At 36.8% G+C, this 21404-nt stretch overlaps 1 protein-coding gene across 1 annotated transcript; it reads left to right on the forward strand.

Moving 5' to 3' along the window:
• Positions 1-333: 333 nt before the first annotated feature.
• Positions 334-21220, forward strand: LOC145131289 (uncharacterized). Its single transcript, XM_079066002.1, has 4 exons — positions 334-391; positions 20391-20697; positions 20848-21051; positions 21136-21220. The coding sequence occupies exons 1-4, from the start codon at positions 334-336 to the stop codon at positions 21218-21220; spliced, it is 654 nt and encodes a 217-aa protein (XP_078922128.1).
• The last annotated feature ends 184 nt before the right edge of the window (positions 21221-21404 follow it).

The following is a 21404-nucleotide window of genomic DNA, read 5'->3' on the forward strand; positions in this document are numbered from 1 at the left end:
TGGCCCTTGGTTTGGAAGGAAGTGGCAAAAGGAGGCCCTAGTGGCAAAATGGTGATTTTGGGAATCTGAAGTAGTACGTTGGGCGTACATGTGAGTATGCAAAGTGTATTAGGGCGTGCCCTAGTACGCTGGGCGTACGTGTGCCAGGGTGGAACCCTAACTTTTAGGGTTTGTGGAGTATTTAAGCACCTTATGGACCATTTCCTCGCATCTCTTTCAGCCTCTACACCTCCCTTAGCCGACTCAAGAGAACCCTAGCCTCCTAGTGAACATTCTTGAGCTTAGAAGTGTGTTTTTATGCCTTTAAGAAGAAGCTTGTGCATCAAGGAATCAATGAGGGAAGATTGGCTTGTAGATCTTGGTTCATCATCTGTTTTAGGGGCTCCAGAAGGTACAAAGTTGTTACCTTTATGCCTATTTCTTCTAGATCTATCCTTGGTAGCTTATTTGCATTCTTTTGTCCCACAAAGTCCCATTATAATGCATGGATCATTTTGGACGATATAAGCTGTCCTTTCAGACCCTAGGATGGGTCCTAAGGCATAAAAATGAGGTCCCTTGAGTAGTTTACTCCCTAGTTCTTTGTATAAGGTCTTAATGGATTAAGACCATGTATTAAGCCCTTTTCAGCCGACCAAAGTCTCAAAGTTTGAGACTTTATGGTTCAAGAGCACATTTGAGCAGTGGATCTGAAGTTTAAGCTCGAGTGCTTAATCCCTTAAGCACTTATGGAAGTTTTAAGACCTGTGAGGTTACGCCCCGTGTAGGGAGGAGTACGCCCCATGTAGGGAGGAGTACGCCCTGCGTACTCGGTCAGTGTCCCCGTATCTTGGTCAATGCGAGGCCTCATGTACGCTAAGCGTACCTCAGGAGTATGCCCCGCATACGCGACTGTTTTGGACTTCTTTGCTTTGGGCTTCGAGTATTGGGCCATCTGTTTAGGCCTTGATGTTTGGGCCCTAATGGACTCTCTGGATTGGTGAGTCTTACGCCAATTGGAGGATTAGACCTTTGGAAAAGGCCCGATAAGGATTTGGGCCCAATTTGGAAAATTGGGCCAATAATGGGCCTTGTATATGTGGACTTTTGGATCATGGATTTGGTATTGGGCCTTGACCCAATTTATTGAAAAGGCAAAATGCACTATTATGCTATGTGGGACCCTTGGTCAAGATTGATATTCCGATTGTTGACTTAGTACTCGTTATTTTGGATAGTTCGGGATTTTTGGTAAGACAGTGACTCGGGAATTGGATTCTTCAGTTCAGATCGACATTGTAAGGTGTGTTATCCTCACTATACTCAAGGGTCTAAGGCACCAAGGTCGGCCCTTTGATTTGTTATTTGGAATTGTTACTGTTGTGATATGTTAGCTCGACATCCTGGTAGATAGGATGGCTATATGTTAGTATGATCTGTTAGATCGGTATCCTGGTAGATAGGATGTGGTTATGATTAGAGACCTATAGTTGGTCTGACTGTCTGTATACTGTTAGGTGATTACCCGTTATATGTCCACATGCTTGTTATGGTAGTTGAGGGTATTCCATCCCAAGGATGAGTGGACCCTAGTATGTTGTCTTTATAGACCGTTATATGATTATCTGATATAGGTGCACATGTTTGATTGGTTGTGGGCATTCCAACCCGATGGTTGTTGTCACACACCGATCCTTGTCGGAATCGATCAAGGCGTGATATATTGTTCAAAGTCTCATGACAACTATGTTATAATATGATTAGATTCAATTAAGTACTAAGTATTCAAACAAGATCCACAACATACAAATACAAATCCAAATACGAACAACATTTATTACATCAAATTTAAATAGTCTTGTGGATTTCTAAGGCACAACCTATTTTTCATCAACTTCATTCTTCAAATCTGCATCATGGGTAAAAACAGGTCAACTACGAGAGTTGGTGAGTAATCTAATTTTAGTAGAGAAAATTGTGAAGTTGAAACATTTATAATTTGAAATTTGTTTTCTTTTGAAGTCGGCAAACAATTGTATTTGAGATAACGGTTTATAAATCAAAAATTGATTAACAAATGATAACGACAACAATAAGTCCTCACCTATATATACATATGTATATATATATATATATATATATATATATATATATATATATATATATATATATATATAATATAGGATGGAGCATCTAATTATCAAACACACTCAACCACGTGCGATCAATCACCTTAACGTCCCAAGGCGGGGTGGTCAACCCAATAGCGCTATTATTGTCCATAACGTACCTCAAGAATACGGGCATAGTCATGGAGATTAGACTAAAAATGGTAATGCACTACAAGTACATGTAGCGTAAACAAACAATAGTTATACAATTAATGACTCACGTATAAATGTCCCAACAATGTCTCAATTGTGATAAAACAATAAAATGAAGTTGGAACATATTAGAACCACATGATACACCCCAAAAGTATTGAAAATTATAAAATATGGGGTAGATTACTCACATTAGTCCCAAAACGAAATGCGTGTGTCGTATGATAGACGGTTCGGGTCAAAATGGCGTAGAACCTAATATAATTAATAGTTTTGGTTTAGGAACTGCTAAACGAGAATGGAGTATTAATACAAATAATTAGACACATATTCTTATATTAGATGAATTAACAATAACTCATTTTGATTAGAATATTAAGGTATTCATTTGTTAAATGAGTTTTAAATTGAATTAATTACTTTGCATAATTAATTTATATTTTCAATTTAGGCCAGATTTTAATAATTTCTTATTAAAATAATAACTTGGCCAATTATAATTATTTACAGATTTTAGCAATTATTTATATGAAATAATCATTAAAATGCATTTTTTACATGCTTAAATACTTAGGAAAATGGTTTTAAATAGTAAACATTATTGAAAAATTATGAAATTATTAGGAAATCATTATTTCATATAATATTAAATACTGTAAAAATTTTATATTTTTCTGAACTGTTTTAGTATTTACTTAATACTTTAATGATTAAACAATAACAAAATCCGGGAAAAATAATAAATGATTCCCACAAATTCTGTAAAATTAACCATAGTTTTATAACATGATATAGACCCCATTGTATAAGTTTCGGATATTTGTGACTATGGGAAGTATTTTTTATATATTTCATTATTAATTAATCAATAAAATCATAAATAATAGTAAACAGTAATATAAATGCATGAAACTTCATAAATTATGTTTAATCAATATATAGGTCATCTCAGAATTTTCTCAGAATTTATTGTATGCAAAAAGTATTTTATGTGAATTATTGCCCTACTTTATTGCAATAATTATAGTAATTCAATAAAAATAAGTTATTTTCTGAAAATTTCCAGAACTTCTTATTTTATTGATGGGACTCTGAGAAAAATCAGTTTTATGCATAAAATGAGTTTTAGATAGTTTGGTGGATTTAATTTGTTTCTTGTATGAATTTGAAACTTTTAACAACATACCTTGATGAATGCTTCAAGAGGGATGAAGATTTGAGTATAATAGATTGTTCTTGGCTGGAATATGAGTATTTCTTGTATGAATTTCGAGATTGAGAGTGAGAGAAAGAATAGAGAAGGTTTAAGTGGTGAAGAGAATAATGTGTTGGGAGAAAAAGGAAAGGAAAGTGGATGGGAGGTGTGAGTGGGAGACCATGGGAATAATCTTTTTGCTTTTGGTGGTCTTCATAATTTCCCACTAACACAAGCATCTTTTACATAATTAATATAAAAGTTTTATAAAATTTAATGTAAAGTTTATAAAAATAGAGTTTTATAAAATTTAATGTAAAGTTTATAAAAAGGGAGTTTTATAAAAGATAGGTTATTATTTGATTATAACAATCTACTTTGATTTGAAGTTTAATTATAGCATTCAAGTTTGATTCTTTTAATTTAATTAGAGCATTATACTTTGATTTGATTTTAATATGGTATCATAATTTAATTTGATTATAGTTATAACGTTGTACTATACTATGTTGCTATTAACGTCAATTTATATCGTAGTGTATGGGTTTTGATCCTATTAGCTGTTGGATTAGTGTCTAAGTCCATAACTATAATTGGTATGTACTTGACCCGACTCGGCATGGTCCATTTGGGTTGCATGGCATCGGAACATTTGGATAGACCGTTTATGAGGAAAAGACATTTTGTGACATATTAATATATTATAAGTTCTAATATATTAATATGAAATCATGTTATTTAATTAGTATTGATCAAGAATTAATTTGGACTTAATTTAGTGATCAAAAGGGGCTAATTAAATATATGAGGATTGATTGTGTAAATCATTCATTCTTATATATGTGGGCTTATGATCCAAGATTCCTTTATGTTGGGTTTAACCCATGTGGTGATCCATGGATACTCCATGGAGGTTAAAACCCATGGAGCATAAGGAATGGGTAAAGTCATGAGTTACATGGTGTAACCCTAATAGCCACACTATATAAGAACCCCTTTAGTTCAAGAAATTGGCACTAGTGATACATATTTTGAGGGCTAGCCGATTTGAACATGTATGTCTTCTTCTCATGGTTATTCCAAGAGTTCATGATGTTGTGTGAACCATTTGAGGTGTCACACTTGGGACACTAGGCTCTCAAGCTTCATGGAGTCAAGCAACAACAACAAGGTACGTATTCTATCTATTTTATTATCCTAGTATCAATGTTTTGGTATGCTAGTTAGGATAATACCTTGGATAATCATATTTGCATGTATAATAGAGAAAACATAGATCCAAGGTATTTAGGGTTGCATGTACACTTAGGAGTGTTAGAATGCTCAAAACCCATCAGTGGTATCAGAGCCTAGGCTTGTTTTCAATTATACTTGATGCAAATTGCTGAAAAATGCTGAAAAAGTCGAATTTCGGGCATTCTGGGCACTGGACTCGCCGAGTCCACTGATGAACTCACCGAGTCCATGAAGAAAATCATCCTACTCGTCGAGTAGGTTGATACACTCGACGAGTAGGAGCCCCAGACAGCATATTTTCGAGTTTTTTGGCTAGAAATGGACTAGAAACATTACCCTAAGATGTTTTTGAACTTATAAACTTGTTTTTGATGTGGTAATGTTCATACTCATCCAATTTCAAAGATAATTGTCAATAGATTCATGTTTTGTATTAGTTTAGTGAATAGGCTAATTACATGAAAAAGTTTGATTTGAATTATCTTGTTCTTATGAGTTGCTTAGATTAATAGAAAAGTTAATTGATTATGTGTTTTCAATCCATTTTAATCTAAGATTTGATTCTAAAATGTGTTTTTGTAACTTGTCCTCAAGTTATATGAAAAGTCACATTTAAGTTTCATAAAACTCATAAAAGTTGGCAATGGAGGTTCAAGAGTCACTTCATTAAGTAATAAAATGTGTAACCTTAATTAATTCCATAAGTTACAAAATATTGAAAAGTTTAAAGTCTTCCATAACTTGTCCTCAAGTTATGGAACTTGAAGAGTTTTTTAATTAAAACTAATTTAAACACATAAGTTATGGAATTAATTAGTTTTGAATAGTTTCAAAACTTGCCCTCAAGTTTTGGAATTTGAAAAGTTTCACTTATGAATACTTTAATTCCAAGTTAGCACTTAGAATTTTAAAAGTTAAAATTCAAACCCTTATACTATTATTATAATTTTAATTATATAGATATGTATAAGATAAAGTCAATCTTACCGTTAGTAGGCCTCATTCACGAAGCCGGTCTATAAGGGGTGTATAAGGTTACTGCCTATAAAATGGCAGTTTAATGGGTGTCCACTCTCACCCACCGCTTCCTTGACTGGTGGAGGGTCGTTAGCCGAACAGGTAGGAAAGGACTATAATTCTCCCTTCATTAAAAGTATTAATGATAAATACTAAGTAACTAAACACTTATACACTCCCAATCTTAGTTACTTAGGAAAATGTGAAAAGGTGCTAACCCATGAAATTACACTTTGTACCTTACCAAGTCATTAGTGGAGCGTGTGTGGTTAACCGGCACACTAATAAGGACTAGTAAGAGTGGCAAAGGGTAACTTGACTTTATTATAGATCGGTGGAGCGTGTGTGGTTAACCGGCACATCGATTAGGTGATAAAGTTAAGGGTACCAAGTCAATTTGCATGGTTATTCACACCTTGTTTGTGATCCTCGGCATCCCAGTCACAAACTTGATAGGGCACAATCGAGATTCAAACATGCCATTGAAAGTTCAATGTATCTCAAAAGATCTAGGAGTTTCAAATCCAATTAAAACTTAGTTATATTTCGTTTTTCATGGTGGAAATTGGTAAATCGTCATTTACCTACCTTCAACTATTTTATAACTTGGATTACAGCATCCCTCTTCCAGTTATAAATAGGTTGTTGGGTCCTAGCCTTAATATTTCATATTGGGTGTTATATTAAGGACTTTAAATCAACTCTCTTGAATATCTCCCAAAAGATGATCTTCCCAAATCTCTTGAAACAAGCTTTCCTAAATGAAGATGATGTCCCATGGAAATCATACTTCTTTAACCTCCTCCAATTATTCTCCCTAACCCACAAGTTCCTGAAAAGTTTAAGGTCACTCAAGCCCTATTGGAAAGCAAAGGTCTATGTGTGATCACATCTTGGAGATGTAGTCACATATTGACAAACCGGGAGAGTTAGGTGTCAAAGTCTAGAGGAAGCTGATGATCAATCACTTTCTAAGTCACATAGTGAGTTCCTTTAGAACTCCTATGAAACAGACTATGACAAGACCCTTAATGATCTTATCTATTTGCTAAGATCAACTTCCTAAAACTTTATGGACATTGACAATGATGACATTGGATATCCAGTAAAGCTCTCTCTTCCCAATGGAAAGGGATCGGCCATAGTCAACTCGGTTGACCAAATGGTAAGGAGAACGGCTAAGTCTGAGATAGTCCCATTATCAAGGGTATATTGCCAAAGAAAGGGGCATTGGTTGCGAAGCTGCCAAATTTACCTAAGGATATTAAAGTCAATAAGTTTGACTCTACTTCGGGTAAAGTCCACTATCTAACTCTGCTAAGTTTCTATTCTGAGATTCTTGATACATGATGTGACTGGGTCACATGTTGATGTTTTAAGAATCAAAGAAAAAGTGAAGAAACTTAAAGAAAGAATATGCTGAATCTGATGGCATAGATGGATTTCTATCGCATAGTTTGAAGATCGGATTCTTGAGCTACTTCTTAAGAGTTATGATATATTGCTTAGGAATAAATAACAACAAAGTTTTCATGTGCTTTTGCATTGTAAGGATAGTTTTTTCGCAAAGTTTTAAAATAAAAGAAATTTTTTTTTTGATTTTATTTATTTTAAAATATCCTTACAATGGCATTTGTGAAAACTTTTGTTGCTTATAAGATTCCATTAAGAGCAAGAGTGGAAATATGAATTTGATTCTTTCATTTGTGGTAGTGTCTAAATTTACCAAATAAGGAAAGATTCTCATCACCTAAGTTTCATTTGGATAGAAACTTGGAATCATGCAAGTTGTATAGCATGATGAATAAGAACTTTCAAGCATTGGAAAAATTAAGACTAACTACTTGTTCACATGGATGTGTGAGTCAAGTAAAGGATCGAGTACACATTCTTGTACACTGATCAAGCCCACCACAAATAATCGTTAATGTTCACATGGATGTGTGAGTCAAGTAAAGGATCGAGTACACATTCTTGTACACTGATCAAGCCCACCACAAATAATCGTTAAGACTATTCGTCATTATTTACTAAAATTCAGTAAATATGGTTATACTTACAAGCTTAAGTGTAATTCTGAGACATTGGAAAAGGTTTCAATGTATGGCAGAGCGAATAAGAAGAATCAACTTAGGCAGAAAGATAAAAGTTTCTCAAATCTGAAAAGATGGGAGAGTACTTTAGCATCATGTTATATAATCATCTTAATGATTAAGAGACCTTATCACAATTCATCCTCTAAGTGCATTCTGGTAGCTAAGAAGAGGAGCTATGAATTGTTGAAGTGGTTAAATCAAGAAGATGATTTATACTTCGTTCCAAAAACAATTCTTAGAGTTATACTCTAAGATTGTAACTTGAGTGACATGTCTTAAAGAAGGTTTAAAACACTTGTCAAATGTAAGAGTAAAAGTTTTCTACTCTTGTACATTTGAAATTGGTAAGTTGTGATGTTTTGGATAAAACAAAGACCAACTAAGGCCAATTGTGTGAAGTGTTTGTCTTGATTAGAATCCACACTATCTCTTGAATATCTGACAAGAAAGTCTTATATGTCAAGAGGACAGTGGGAGTCTTAAAGGTCTTGAAAGTCTTAAGAACTAATCAAGAATAAAACCTGAAGTTCTTCACTAGCACACGACTTGAGGTTTATAACCTATCGTGTCGACATGTCTGTGCCTATTCAAGTTGGCTTTGCATAGGAGTTCTGAGAGTTCTCAATTGGTTGCAAAGCTACTTGGAAGCAATGGCAAGCCCTTGAGCTGCCAAATGGCAAGAATTTAAGATTGCACAAGTTTAATCCATATAAGTGTGGATTTGTCAGTAACCTTGTCTTGTGATTATGGTTTTGACAAAATTCATATGGATAGGAACTCATACACCATAAAATCTAAGTGTCATAAGGTTTCTCTCCGATTCATGAAAATGATGGTGAGGAAACACTTTCACTAAGTAGATTTTAGCTAGATAGCAATTGTGATATTTGCATTCTCAAAGTCGTTAGTGGAGCGTGTGTGGTTAACCAACACACTAACATGGACTTGTGAGAAGTGGTAAAGGTCTAAACAATCGAGACTATGATTACGGCATCCCTTTTCATAGTTCTTAAAATTGTTTAGACACACCTGTGAGCTATCTAAGATAAGGTGTATGATATTGATAAAGTTTTATCAAAGCAATCTAGTATCAGAAATCTGAACTTTGGTACGAAAGTCAATAAAGTATTGATTTCTAGAAGTCCAGCTGATTTCTGATTACATGTCAAAGCTAGTGGGAGCATGAGTGTTATGATAATAATCATCATGTTAGTGGGAGCAAGATAATTATGATAAAGATTGCAAGTTAGCAATGTTAATTATAGAAAACAAAAGTTTCAATTCGTGAGGCTGCAGGGGTTGAAAAAGTTGTTTTGCTATAATTAAGGGAGAGGAAATTATACTTCATTTCAATTCTAAAAGCTTAGATTGAGGTTTTAAGTCGTATTTAGTCAAAGATATATATATGAATTTCATGTTGGAATGACTCAACATAAGGAAATTCTATATATGGGTCCATTATTTGCGTTCTAAAATTCGATTATGATTACGGCATCCCTTTTCATAATCTGAATTATGAGAACTTGGCAAATAGAAATGGAAATGTTATAGCAAAAGACTGGTTTAGTCTTTATGTGAGACATCATGACTCGTGTCCCATATGCTTCGGATATAGGATCGATTACATGTGCTATATTTATCCTTTCTAAAATTTTGCAAATGCCTGGGGCATTAAGAAGGGAAAAGGTCTAGAACTGGATATGACTAAAAGGATTAAACAATTGTCGAGGACAATCTAAGGTTTACCAAAGATTGGTTGCTCAAGGACAGTTGGAAGTATAGTGATAATTCTGGAAGGACCATATTGATATAATCTGTAAGGAGGCAACTCTTGTTCAGAAGTGATAGTCAAAATGGAATATGGAAATGTTTCAAAGTTGGAAATTATTCAATCTGTGTAAGATTAGGAAACTTAATGCAAGAAGGATGTTTCCAAGGAGTTGATCTCCTTTGGAATGCTCTGTAATGGTTGTTGTCAAGTCTTTCTGACTCTGTGCATAATCATTACAGGAGGATCAATGCATATAAGTTTAGAATCTAACAGATTTCAGTAAATGACATGAATTTGGAATTCTTGCATTTATAGTAAGGATTTGGGACTGTGAAAGAGGATCATTGGAGTTATGTTCAATTGATCTAATTCACAAAGTGAAGATCATAGACAAACATAGTATGCATACTTGATGTATGGCATGACTAGTGTTTAGAAAACATAGTGTACATGCTTGGAGCATGGGACAACTATTGTTTTAAATTCAAGAATAAAGTTGATAGCTGACACAATATACAATGAATAATGTGTAATCATATGGTGATAAATAAAAGGTGTTTTATTTATGTTCATAGGTTTTGATACCATATTAGATTCTATTATTATTGTGTTTCATTTTGCATGTTTTGACTTCCAGAATAACTAGGTCGTTCTTCCTGATTGACTAAGTTATTCAAACTATCCACAGTCGGTCATATGTTGGAAGTAAATATGAATCAAGACTGTCATGGGTTGGCTTGTAGAGGTCTAAGATGTTGGACAAGGGGCTACAACACTCATGAGTGCTCATAAGTTCTGAGTATTGGATTCAACCCGCGCTCATTGGAATCACTTCATGGATTTTATCACGAGTGATCATGAGACGATAATATCTTATATTCTTCAAACCTAGAGATATGAGTTGTTACTATGAGTTGGTTGTACATTGATTGCACGAAAACGCATTCGGTAACTCGGTGTTATAAAACGTGCCTTTGTGTATGATTCAACAAGTAGTAGAACAAGCCATATGAGTCGAAGTTTATCCATTCCTTTTACCTTCGGGATAAAAGCGATATCTGTGGGCCCCTCGATGATTTGGTGATGACAAATATAAGTGCTCGGCCGGGCCTGGACTGATTTGATTTGTTCAATTAGTCAATCGTCATAAATCGGAAATCGGGAAACAACAAATGGACAGAGAGAATGATTATAATCCATGTCTCAGTCCATATGATATCTAGAATGGAGGAATATATGATCCCTTATCTAATGGACAAGTCATTGACAAAGGTCAGAGTTCATCTACAAGGTCAGAGTTCGACAGCAGCTTTTGAGAGCTACGATTGCCAGTTGGTTCCTGAAGTCATACGCAATAATAGTTTTAGACTTATCCAAGTGGGAGACTATTGGATTAGTGTCTAAGTCCATAACTATAATTGGTATGTATTTGACACGACTCGGCATGGTCCATTTGGGTTGCATGGCATCGGAACATTTGGATAGACCGTTTATGAGGAAAAGACATTTTGTGACATATTAATATATTATAAGTTCTAATATATTAATATGAAATCATGTTATTTAATTAGTATTGATCAAGAATTAATTTGGACTTAATTTAGTGATCAAAAGGGGCTAATTAAATATATGGGGATTGATTGTGTAAATCATTCATTCTTATATATATGGGCTTATGATACAAGATTCCTTTATGTTGGGTTTAACCCATGTGGTGATCCATGGATACTCCATGGAGATTAAAACCCATGGAGCATAAGGAATGGGTAAAGTCATGAGTTACATGGTGTAACCCTAATAGCCACACTATATAAGAACCCCTTTAGTTCAAGAAATTGGCACTAGTGATACATATTTTGAGGGCTAGCCGATTTGAACATGTATGTCTTCTTCTCATGGTTATTCCAAGAGTTCATGATGTTGTGTGAACCATTTGAGGTGTCACACTTGGGGCACTAGGCTCTCAAGCTTCATGGAGTCAAGCAACAACAACAAGGTATGTATTCTATCTATTTTATTATCCTAGTATCAATGTTTTGGTATGCTAGTTAGGATAATACCTTGGATAATCATATTTGCATGTATAATAGAGAAAACATAGATCCAAGGTATTTAGGGTTGCATGTACACTTAGGAGTGTTAGAATGCTCAAAACCCATCATTAGCGTCAAGTAATCTTGAGTAGGGTTTATTAAATTTCCAATTGGGTTGGGTTGACCCGAATCCATTTTAGGCGGATGTCACAGTCTCCCCTACTTTAGGAAATTTCGTCCCGAAATTTAAGAAGAGAGTACCTTAAGATAAAAGTTGTGGGTATTTGGTACGCATATGATCCTCACGCTCCCATGTATACTCAGGTCCACGTGCCGACTGCCACCTGACCTTAACCAGGAGAATGCGACTTCTTTTGAGTTGCTTTTCCTTTCGGTCGGCAATTTCCAAGGGTTTCTCGATAAATTGCATTGTCTCGTCGATTTGGATATCCTTGAGAGGAACATGAAGGTTCTCGTCTGCTAAACACTTCTTGAGGTTGGCTATATGAAATACTGGGTGAACTTTCTTAAGCTCTGTTGGTAGATCCAACTCGTAGGCTACTGGTCCGATCCTTTTTATGATCTTAAACGGGCCTTCGTAGCGTGGTGCCAATTTACCCTTGCGTCCAAATCGAACCACACCTTTCCATGGGGACACTTTTAACATGACCATGTCACCCAGGGTAAATTCAAGCGGTTTGTGTCGCTTGTCGGCATAACTCTTTTGTCGGCTACGAGCTGCGAGAAGGTTATCGCGAATCTGAGTGATTTTGTCGGTTGTTTCCTGGATAAGCTCAGGACCAACGATTGGAGAATCCACTGTTGCGCGAATTACGTGGGACTCACCAATTTCATGCCAGCAAATAGGAGATCGGCATTTACGGCCATACAATGCCTCAAATGGTGGCATCTTGATGCTAGAATGATAACTGTTGTTATAGGAGAATTCCACCAACGGTAAATGAGAGTCCCAGTTTCCTCCGAAATCCAAGACACACGCCCTCAACATATCTTTGAGTGTTTGAATTGTCCTCTCAGATTGACCATCGGTCTGAGGATGATAGGCGGTACTGAGATCGAGGCGGGTTCCCATGGCTGTTTGAAGTGATTGCCAAAACCGAGAGAGAAATCTCCCATCACGATCTGAAATGATGCTGAGAGGAATGCCATGCCGACTAACTATCTCGTTGATGTAAATCCGAGCAAGTTTTTCGACTTTGAAATTTTCACGGATGGGAAGGAAATGAGCGGATTTGGTCAAACGGTCAATGATTATCCAAATGCTGTCGTGTCCTTTTGTGGTACGGGGAAGTTTGGTTACGAAATCCATGGCGATCGCTTCCCATTTCCACCTGGGGATTTCTGGTTGGACCAATAGTCCAGAGGGTCGTTGATGTTCTACTTTGACCCTGGAACATGTAAGACATTTGGCCACGAATAAGGCAATATCCTTTTTCATTCCCGACCACCAATAATTGGTTCTCAGGCCATGATACATCTTGTCAGTGCCCGGATGAATGGAATATCGGGTTTTATGGATTTCTTCCATCAGGAATATACGAAGATTGTCACGATCTGGGATCCAGATGCGATCTTAATAATAGAAAATACCATCAGATTTAGTTTCCAACTCCCCATCAATTCCCGTGGGCATGTCATTTTCGGTAATTGCCGAGTGTTGGGCTCCTCGAATTCGGTCGCTGAGATTGGACAAGATAGGAGAACATATTAGATGAAATGCATGGGCATGTTCTTTTCGGCTTAACGCGTCGGCTACGACGTTTGCCTTGCCCAGATGATAGCGTATTTCACACTCGTAATCATTTAGGAGCTCGTCCCATCGTCTTTGCCTCATATTGAGTTCCTTTTGATTAAGAATATGTTGCAAGCTCTTGTGGTCGGTGAAAATTACGCATTTAGTGCCGTAAAGGTAATGCCTCCAAATTTTAAGAGCGAAAACCACGACACCGAGCTCCAAATCATGAGTCGTATAATTTCTTTCGTGGATTTTGAGTTGTCGTGATGCGTAAGCTATAACCTTTCCCTTTTGCATCAAAACACAACCTAGACCGAGATTGGAGGCATCGCAGAATACCACGAAATCTTCGGATCCTTCAGGGAGTGTAAGAATCGGAGCGTTACACAAACTTTGTTTAAGGGTTTGGAAAGCGTGTTCCTGCTTGGGTCCCCAATCAAATGGTGTACCCTTGCAAGTGAGAGAAGTAAGCGGTAAAGCAATCTTTGAGAAATTTGAAATGAAACGCGGGTAATAACCGGCTAAACCGAGGAAGGACCGAATTTCCTTAGGGGTACGTGGGGCTTTCCAATTCTGGACTGCTTCAACTTTTGCGGGATCGACTTAAATACCCTTGTCACTTACAATATGACCAAGGAATTGTACCTCATTTAACCAAAACTCGCATTTCGAAAATTTGGCGTAGAGCCGATTTCCTTGCAACGTTTGGAGAGTTAGGAGAAGGTGTCTTTCATGCTCTGCCTTTGTCTTGGAGTAAATGAGGATGTCATCAATAAAGACGATAACAAAACGGTCGAGATAAGGTTTAAATACCCGATTCATCAAGTCCATGAATACGGCAGGGGCATTTGTTAGGCCGAAAGGCATAACAGTGAACTCGTAATGACCATAGCGGGTTCGGAAAGCGGTTTTGGGGATGTCTTCTTCCCGTACTCGAAGTTGGTGATAACCCGAGCGAAGGTCAATTTTGGAGAAGCATGAAGCTCCTTGAAGCTGATCAAAAAGGTCGTCGATCCGAGGTAACGGATATCGGTTCTTGATGGTTAATTTATTTAACTCCCGATAATCGATACACATACGAAACGAACCATCTTTCTTTTTGATGAAGAGAACCGGGGCTCCCCAGGGTGAAGTACTAGGGCGGATAAATCCCTTATCGGTTAATTCTTGGAGCTGACTTGCCAATTCTTGCATCTCGGCTGGAGCCAACCGATATGGAGACTTGGCTATGGGAGTAGCCTCAGGAACAAGATCGATGCGGAACTCTAGCTCACGTACTGGAGGGAGTCCAGATACATCATCAGGAAAGATGTCGGGAAAGTCTCGTACTATCGGAATATCTTCGATCTTCTTTTCTTTGACCTTTGTTTCCACCACATGGGCTAAGAAAGCCATATATTCTTTTCATAGATATGATCGAGCTTGAGTACATGACATAAGACTAAGCTTTTTCGAATGAGTCTCGCCATAAATACGAAGACTTTGACCGTCGGCGAGAGGAATACGAATGAACTTATCGTAACATACTATTTCAGCATGGTTTTGGGATAGCCAGTCCATTCCTACTATGATGTCGAAGCTACCAAGTTCCATAGTAACTAAATTGACAGAAAATTTATGACCGCAAAAATCGAAAGTGCAATCTTGGATGACTGCATTGAGTGAAACGTATTTTCCATCGGCGACTTCTACGGTAAAGTACTCATCAAGAATCGTGCGAGATGTGTGAAGTATGGGCTCAAATTCCAAAGACACAAAAATTTTATCGGTACCTGAATCAAAAAGTACTGACGCGTAGCAGTCATTTATGAGAAACATACCATTTACGACCTTGTTATCGGTCTTTGCTTGGGTTGCGGTAATGACAAAGGCTCGGCCTTTGGGAGCTGGAACCTGCATTGTTGGATTTGCCTGGGCTTGGGTGTTGATGATATTGACTAGCCTAGGACACACGTTTCTGAAATGGGTGGGGTCACCACAGTTGAAGCATGTTCCAGTTGGATATCGGGTTTGTGTTTGCTGATTTGAGGGTAGATAGAGTGGTCGCTGAGTTTTTGGTGCACGACATGTGTCCGCCAAGTGGCCATAGCGACCACAATTCGTACAGAGGCGATACGGGCTGGTGGTCATATGGTGATAGTTACAGTGGTTACAGAGGGGGTGAGGTCCGGTATACAGCTTTTTATTCGGTTGGGCTTGTGGGGTGACTTGGGTGATAGGAGTACCAGGGGTAATAACAGCATGGTTATGGTGATGACTTTTCCGCTTCTTTTTGTCATGTCGGTGGGAGGACTCGGACTTGACAATTAGGGGGGTCTCAGGGGTCGGCTTTTCAGTTGACATCTTTGAACCCTTGCGTGGGAGGACACCATCGTTCATATTGTCCTCGTTGAGTTGACCTGCTATTTAAATGGCGGATTTTAGGGTAGATGGCCTGCTGCTAGTCACCGAATCACGGATCTGGCGTGGTAACCCTTTGATGTAGCGACGTATTGCAGTTTTCATAGGTTGAACCATGTGAGGTAGGAGTCTCGAGAGATCATGGAATCTATTGGTGTAGGTCGCGTTGTCGCCTCCCACCTGTTTCAGATTCCAGAATTCATCCTCGAGAGTTTGCAATTCGCTGTCAGGGCAGAACTTCTCCATCATGCGTTCCTTTAGTTTTGACCAGGTCATTCCCAAGGCAACAACCTCTCCCTTTGCCCGTTTTTCTAGGTTCCACCATGTGAGAGCATGACCTTGGAGGCACCCTATAGCATGACGGACCATCAGGTCCTCAGGACACTCGCTATGGATGAAAGTACTCTCCATTTCTTCAATCCATGTGAGGAGTGCGGTGGCACCATCGATGCCTTTGAAGTAAGGCGGATTGCAGTTACGAAAGTGCTTGAACGAGCAACGAGGAGTGGTTGCTGGAGCTTGTGGCTGAAGAGAATGAAGTTGGGTTGCAATTGTTGGGATGACGTTTGCTACCTCCTTGGTGATAAGGGCAGCTAGCCTTCGGTTGTTGCGAGCAGCGTATGGGGGTCGTAATGCCATCTACGAGAAACACGCATATGGACTTGTGAGTTATTTGTAAATTGATTATGGAAATAAAGTTTTTAGACATTGTTGGGTAAAATAATTGTAAAACACTTGTTGGGCCATGGTTAGGAGTGTTAGGCACCTTTTGGGCTTTCCATGGTTACTAAATGTGAAACATGTAGCACTTGCGTGGGCCCCCACAAAACTAAGTTTTCACATGTCTTTCCCACTACTAGGCCCATTAGGGAACTTAATAGTCCAATGAGTTGGCCATTTTGGAGTGTATCCTTTCGGATACGTTTGATAAGGTCGGGTATTTTGATGGCTCAAAAGTAATGTGAATGACGCGCTTTGGCCTATAGGTTTGGGAACTCTCGCCTTTGGTCCCCAGATAAGCAAACTGGTCCCTCGGTTGATTGGGATGTATACGAATGCTTGCCTAGTCAGGACTTTCAGGCTACCGACACCTCCCCCTTCCAGTTACTACGCGTCCATTACTATGATCCTACCCAACTAGAGTGGATGACATTGAATTTCCTATGAGCTCTAAGGAATATATATGTATATACATTTTTTTTAAAACCACTTGAATATGTGTGTGATTTTCAGAGAAAGAGGAGAATATTCACCAGTGTATGCACACATATAAGTGTCAGGAGTAATACGTATGCACTAAAGGGAGCAATTAACACACAAAGGTATTCCTAGGATTTTCTAAGTGTGAATTGCATGCAGTTGTGTGTGCATTTTATAAACTAGCATACGAGAGGACCCTAGAGGCTATAGACTAGGTCAAGGCAATTAACCTAATTCCCTATAGTCAAGGGCTCTGATACCAATCTGTCACACCCCGATCCTTGTCGGAATCGATCAAGGCGTGATATATTGTTCAAAGTCTCATGACAACTATGTTATAATATGATTAGATTCAATTAAGTACTAAGTATGCAAACAAGATCCACAACATACAAATACAAATCCAAATACGAACAACATTTATTACATCAAATTTAAATAGTCTTGTGGAATTCTAAGGCACAACCTATTTTTCATCAACTTCATTCTTCAAATCTGCATCATGGGTAAAAACAGGTCAACTACGAGAGTTGGTGAGTAATCTAATTTTAGTAGAGAAAATTGTGAAGTTGAAACATTTATAATTTGAAATTTGTTTTCTTTTGAAGTCGGCAAACAATTGTATTTGAGATAACGGTTTATAAATCAAAAATTGATTAACAAATGATAACGACAACAATAAGTCCTCACCTATATATACATATATATATATATATATATATATATATATATATATATATATATATATATATATATATATATATATAAATATAGGATGGAGCATCTAATCATCAAACACACTCAACCACGTGCGATCAATCACCTTAACGTCCCAAGGCGGGGTGGTCAATCCAATAGCGCTATTATTGTCCATAACGTACCTCAAGAATACGGGCATAGTCATGGAGATTAGACTAAAAATGGTAATGCACTACAAGTACATGTAGCGTAAACAAACAATAGTTATACAATTAATGACTCACGTATAAATGTCCCAACAATGTCTCAATTGTGATAAAACAATAAAATGAAGTTGGAACATATTAGAACCACATGATACACCCCAAAAGTATTGAAAATTATAAAATATGGGGTAGATTACTCACATTAGTCCCAAAACGAAATGCGTGTGTCGTATGATAGACGGTTCGGGTCAAAATGGCGTAGAACCTAATATAATTAATAGTTTTGATTTAGGAACTGCTAAACGAGAATGGAGTATTAATACAAATAATTAGACACATATTCTTATATTAGATGAATTAACAATAACTCATTTTGATTAGAATATTAAGGTATTCATTTGTTAAATGAATTTTAAATTGAATTAATTACTTTGCATAATTAATTTATATTTTCAATTTAGGCCAGATTTTAATAATTTCTTATTAAAATAATAACTTGCCCAATTATAATTATTTACAGATTTTAACAATTATTTATATGAAATAATCATTAAAATGCATTTTTTACATGCTTAAATACTTAGGAAAATGGTTTTAAATAGTAAACATTATTGAAAAATTATGAAATTATTAGGAAATCATTATTTCATATAATATTAAATACTGTAAAAATTTTATATTTTTCTGAACTGTTTTAGTATTTATTTAATACTTTAATGATTAAACAACAACAAAATCCGGGAAAAATAATAAATGATTCCCAAAAATTCTGTAAAATTAACCATAGTTTTATAACATGATATAGAGCCCATTGTATAAGTTTCGGATATTTGTGACTATGGGAAGTATTTTTTATATATTTCATTATTAATTAATCAATAAAATCATAAATAATAGTAAACAGTAATATAAATGCATGAAACTTCATAAATTATGTTTAATCAATATATAGGTCATCCCAGAATTTTCTCAGAATTTATTGTATGCAAAAAGTATTTTATGTGAATTATTGCCCTACTTTATTGCAATAATTATAGTAATTCAATAAAAATAAGTTATTTTCTGAAAATTTCCAGAACTTCTTATTTTATTGATGGGACTCTGAGAAAAATCAGTTTTATGCATAAAATGAGTTTTAGATAGTTTGGTGGATTTAATTTGTTTCTTGTATGAATTTGAAACTTTTAACAACATACCTTGATGAATGCTTCAAGATGGATGAAGATTTGAGTATAATAGATTGTTATTGGCTGGAATATGAGTATTTCTTGTATGAATTTCGAGATTGAGAGTGAGAGAAAGAATAGAGAAGGTTTAAGTGGTGAAGAGAATAATGTGTTGGGAGAAAAAGGAAAGGAAAGTGGATGGGAGGTGTGAGTGAGAGACCATGGGAATAATCTTTTTGCTTTTGGTGGTCTTCATAATTTCCCACTAACACAAGCATCTTTTACATAATTAATATAATAGTTTTATAAAATTTAATGTAAAGTTTATAAAAATAGAGTTTTATAAAATTTAATGTAAAGTTTATAAAAAGGGAGTTTTATAAAAGATAGGTTATTATTTGATTATAACAATCTACTTTGATTTGAAGTTTAATTATAGCATTCAAGTTTGATTCTTTTAATTTAATTAGAGCATTATACTTTGATTTGATTTTAATATGGTATCATAATTTAATTTGATTATAGTTATAACGTTGTACTATACTATGTTGTTATTAACGTCAATTTATATCGTAGTGTATGGGTTTTGATCCTATTAGCGTCAAGTAATCTTGAGTAGGGTTTATTAAATTTCCAATTGGGTTGGGTTGACCCGAATCCATTTTAGGCGGATGTCACAGTTGTGGGTTGAGAGTATTCCATCCCGATGGATGACTGGACTCGTAGTATGTGGGAATTCTAACCCGATGGTTGTAGGCCGAGAGTATTCCATCCCAATGGATGACTGGACTCGTAGTATGTGGGCATTCCATCCCGATGGTTGTGTGCCGAGAGTATTCCATCTCGATGGATGATTGGACTCGTAGTATGTGGGCATTCCAACCCGACAGTTGTGGGTCTGGGGTATTCCATCCCGATGATGATTGGACCCATAGTATATTGGCATTCCAACCCGATGGTTGAGGGCCTGGGTATTCCAACCCGATGGTTGAATAGACCCATAGTATGCTGTTTGTTATTGTATGTGTATTGTTGTGTGTATGGGTATTTTCGGGGTAACTCACTAAGCCTTCGAGCTTACTTTTATCGATTACTGTTTCAGGTACAGCGGATGACCGTGGGAAGGCGAAGGCGTGACCGTACACTTCCTCGATTTATGATTATGATTTCTAGGAACTTTGATGTTTAAACTATTTTGAAAATAAATTGTAATAACAGAATGGTTTTAAAAGTTTTAAATTGGCTCGAATTTTATGGATGTTACATTTATTACTAAAATTTTTATGCTTATTATATTTTTTATGTTATTTAGGGACATTCCTAGTGAACGGTGTTCCAGCTTTAGTTCTATTTGATTTGGGTGCCACCCGATCGTTTGTATCTCTTGCGTTCAGCAAGAGGTTAGTTGACGCTCCTAGGGAGCTTAATTATCCAGTAGAGGTAGAGATCACCGACGATCGTCCAGTGCGAGTACCGAGTGTTCATCGGGGTTGTGTTTTGGAGTTATTTAGTGAGCGATACCCGATTGATTTGGTTCCTATTAATTTACTCAAGAACAAGGTGATCGTGGGGATGGATTGGTTGAGTCTTAATGGGGTGATGATTGATTGGGGACACCAGTTAGTTCGGGTTCGAGCCCTAAGTGGGGGAGAACTAGTTATTCATAGCGAGGGTGCTTAGCATGGACCAACTCTCTATTCAGCTACGAGAGCTAGGAGATACCTACAGTAGGTTTGTTCTGGTTTTATGGTTTATGTATTGGATACCAGGGAGAAGAGAAAGAGGAAGATTGATGATGTGCCCGTCGTTCAAGAGTATTCAGATGTGTTCCCAAAGGACTTATCTGGAGTGCCTCCAGAGAGACAGTTTGGGTTCTGTATTGATCTGATTCCAGGTGCAGTTCCGATAGCCAAGGCACCTTACTGGTTGGCACCATCGGAGATGCAGGAGTTCTCTACACAGCTGCAGGAGCTGTTGGACAAGGGTTTCATTAGACCGAGTAGTTCACCGTGGGGAGCATCGATACTATTTGTGAGGAAGAATGATGGCTCCCACAGGATGTACATCGATTATCGGGAGCTAAACAAATTAACGGTGAATGACCATTATCTACTTCCGAGGATTGATGATTTGTTCGACTAGTTGTAGGGCGCGTCTTAATTCTCCAAGAACGATTAGCATTCAGGCTATCATGAATGAGGGTTAGGGATAACGATGTTCAAAGACGACTTTTGCTTCTTCTTCGGTTGTTATCAATATTTATGTTGCTTGGAATGTTATATTGGTTTGTGTATGCATTATAGTTGGTTTAATTCTCTATTATTGT

The sequence above is a fragment of the Lactuca virosa genome, chromosome 8 (genome assembly GCF_052849685.1).
Source record: "Lactuca virosa cultivar CGN04683 chromosome 8, Lactuca_virosa_CGN04683_v6, whole genome shotgun sequence".
NCBI classification, from domain to species: Eukaryota; Viridiplantae; Streptophyta; class Magnoliopsida; order Asterales; family Asteraceae; genus Lactuca; species Lactuca virosa.

Excerpts from the sequence above, each read along its gene's own strand:
- LOC145131289 (XM_079066002.1), top strand. The coding sequence starts at position 334 with ATGAGGGAAGATTGGCTTGTAGATCTTGGTTCATCATCTGTTTTAGGG. Across the intron at positions 392-20,390 it reads TGTTTTAGGGGCTCCAGAAG|GGACATTCCTAGTGAACGGT; the intron begins GTACAAAGTTGT and ends TATGTTATTTAG. Across the intron at positions 21,052-21,135 it reads TCTACACAGCTGCAGGAGCT|GATGTACATCGATTATCGGG; the intron begins GTTGGACAAGGG and ends TGGCTCCCACAG.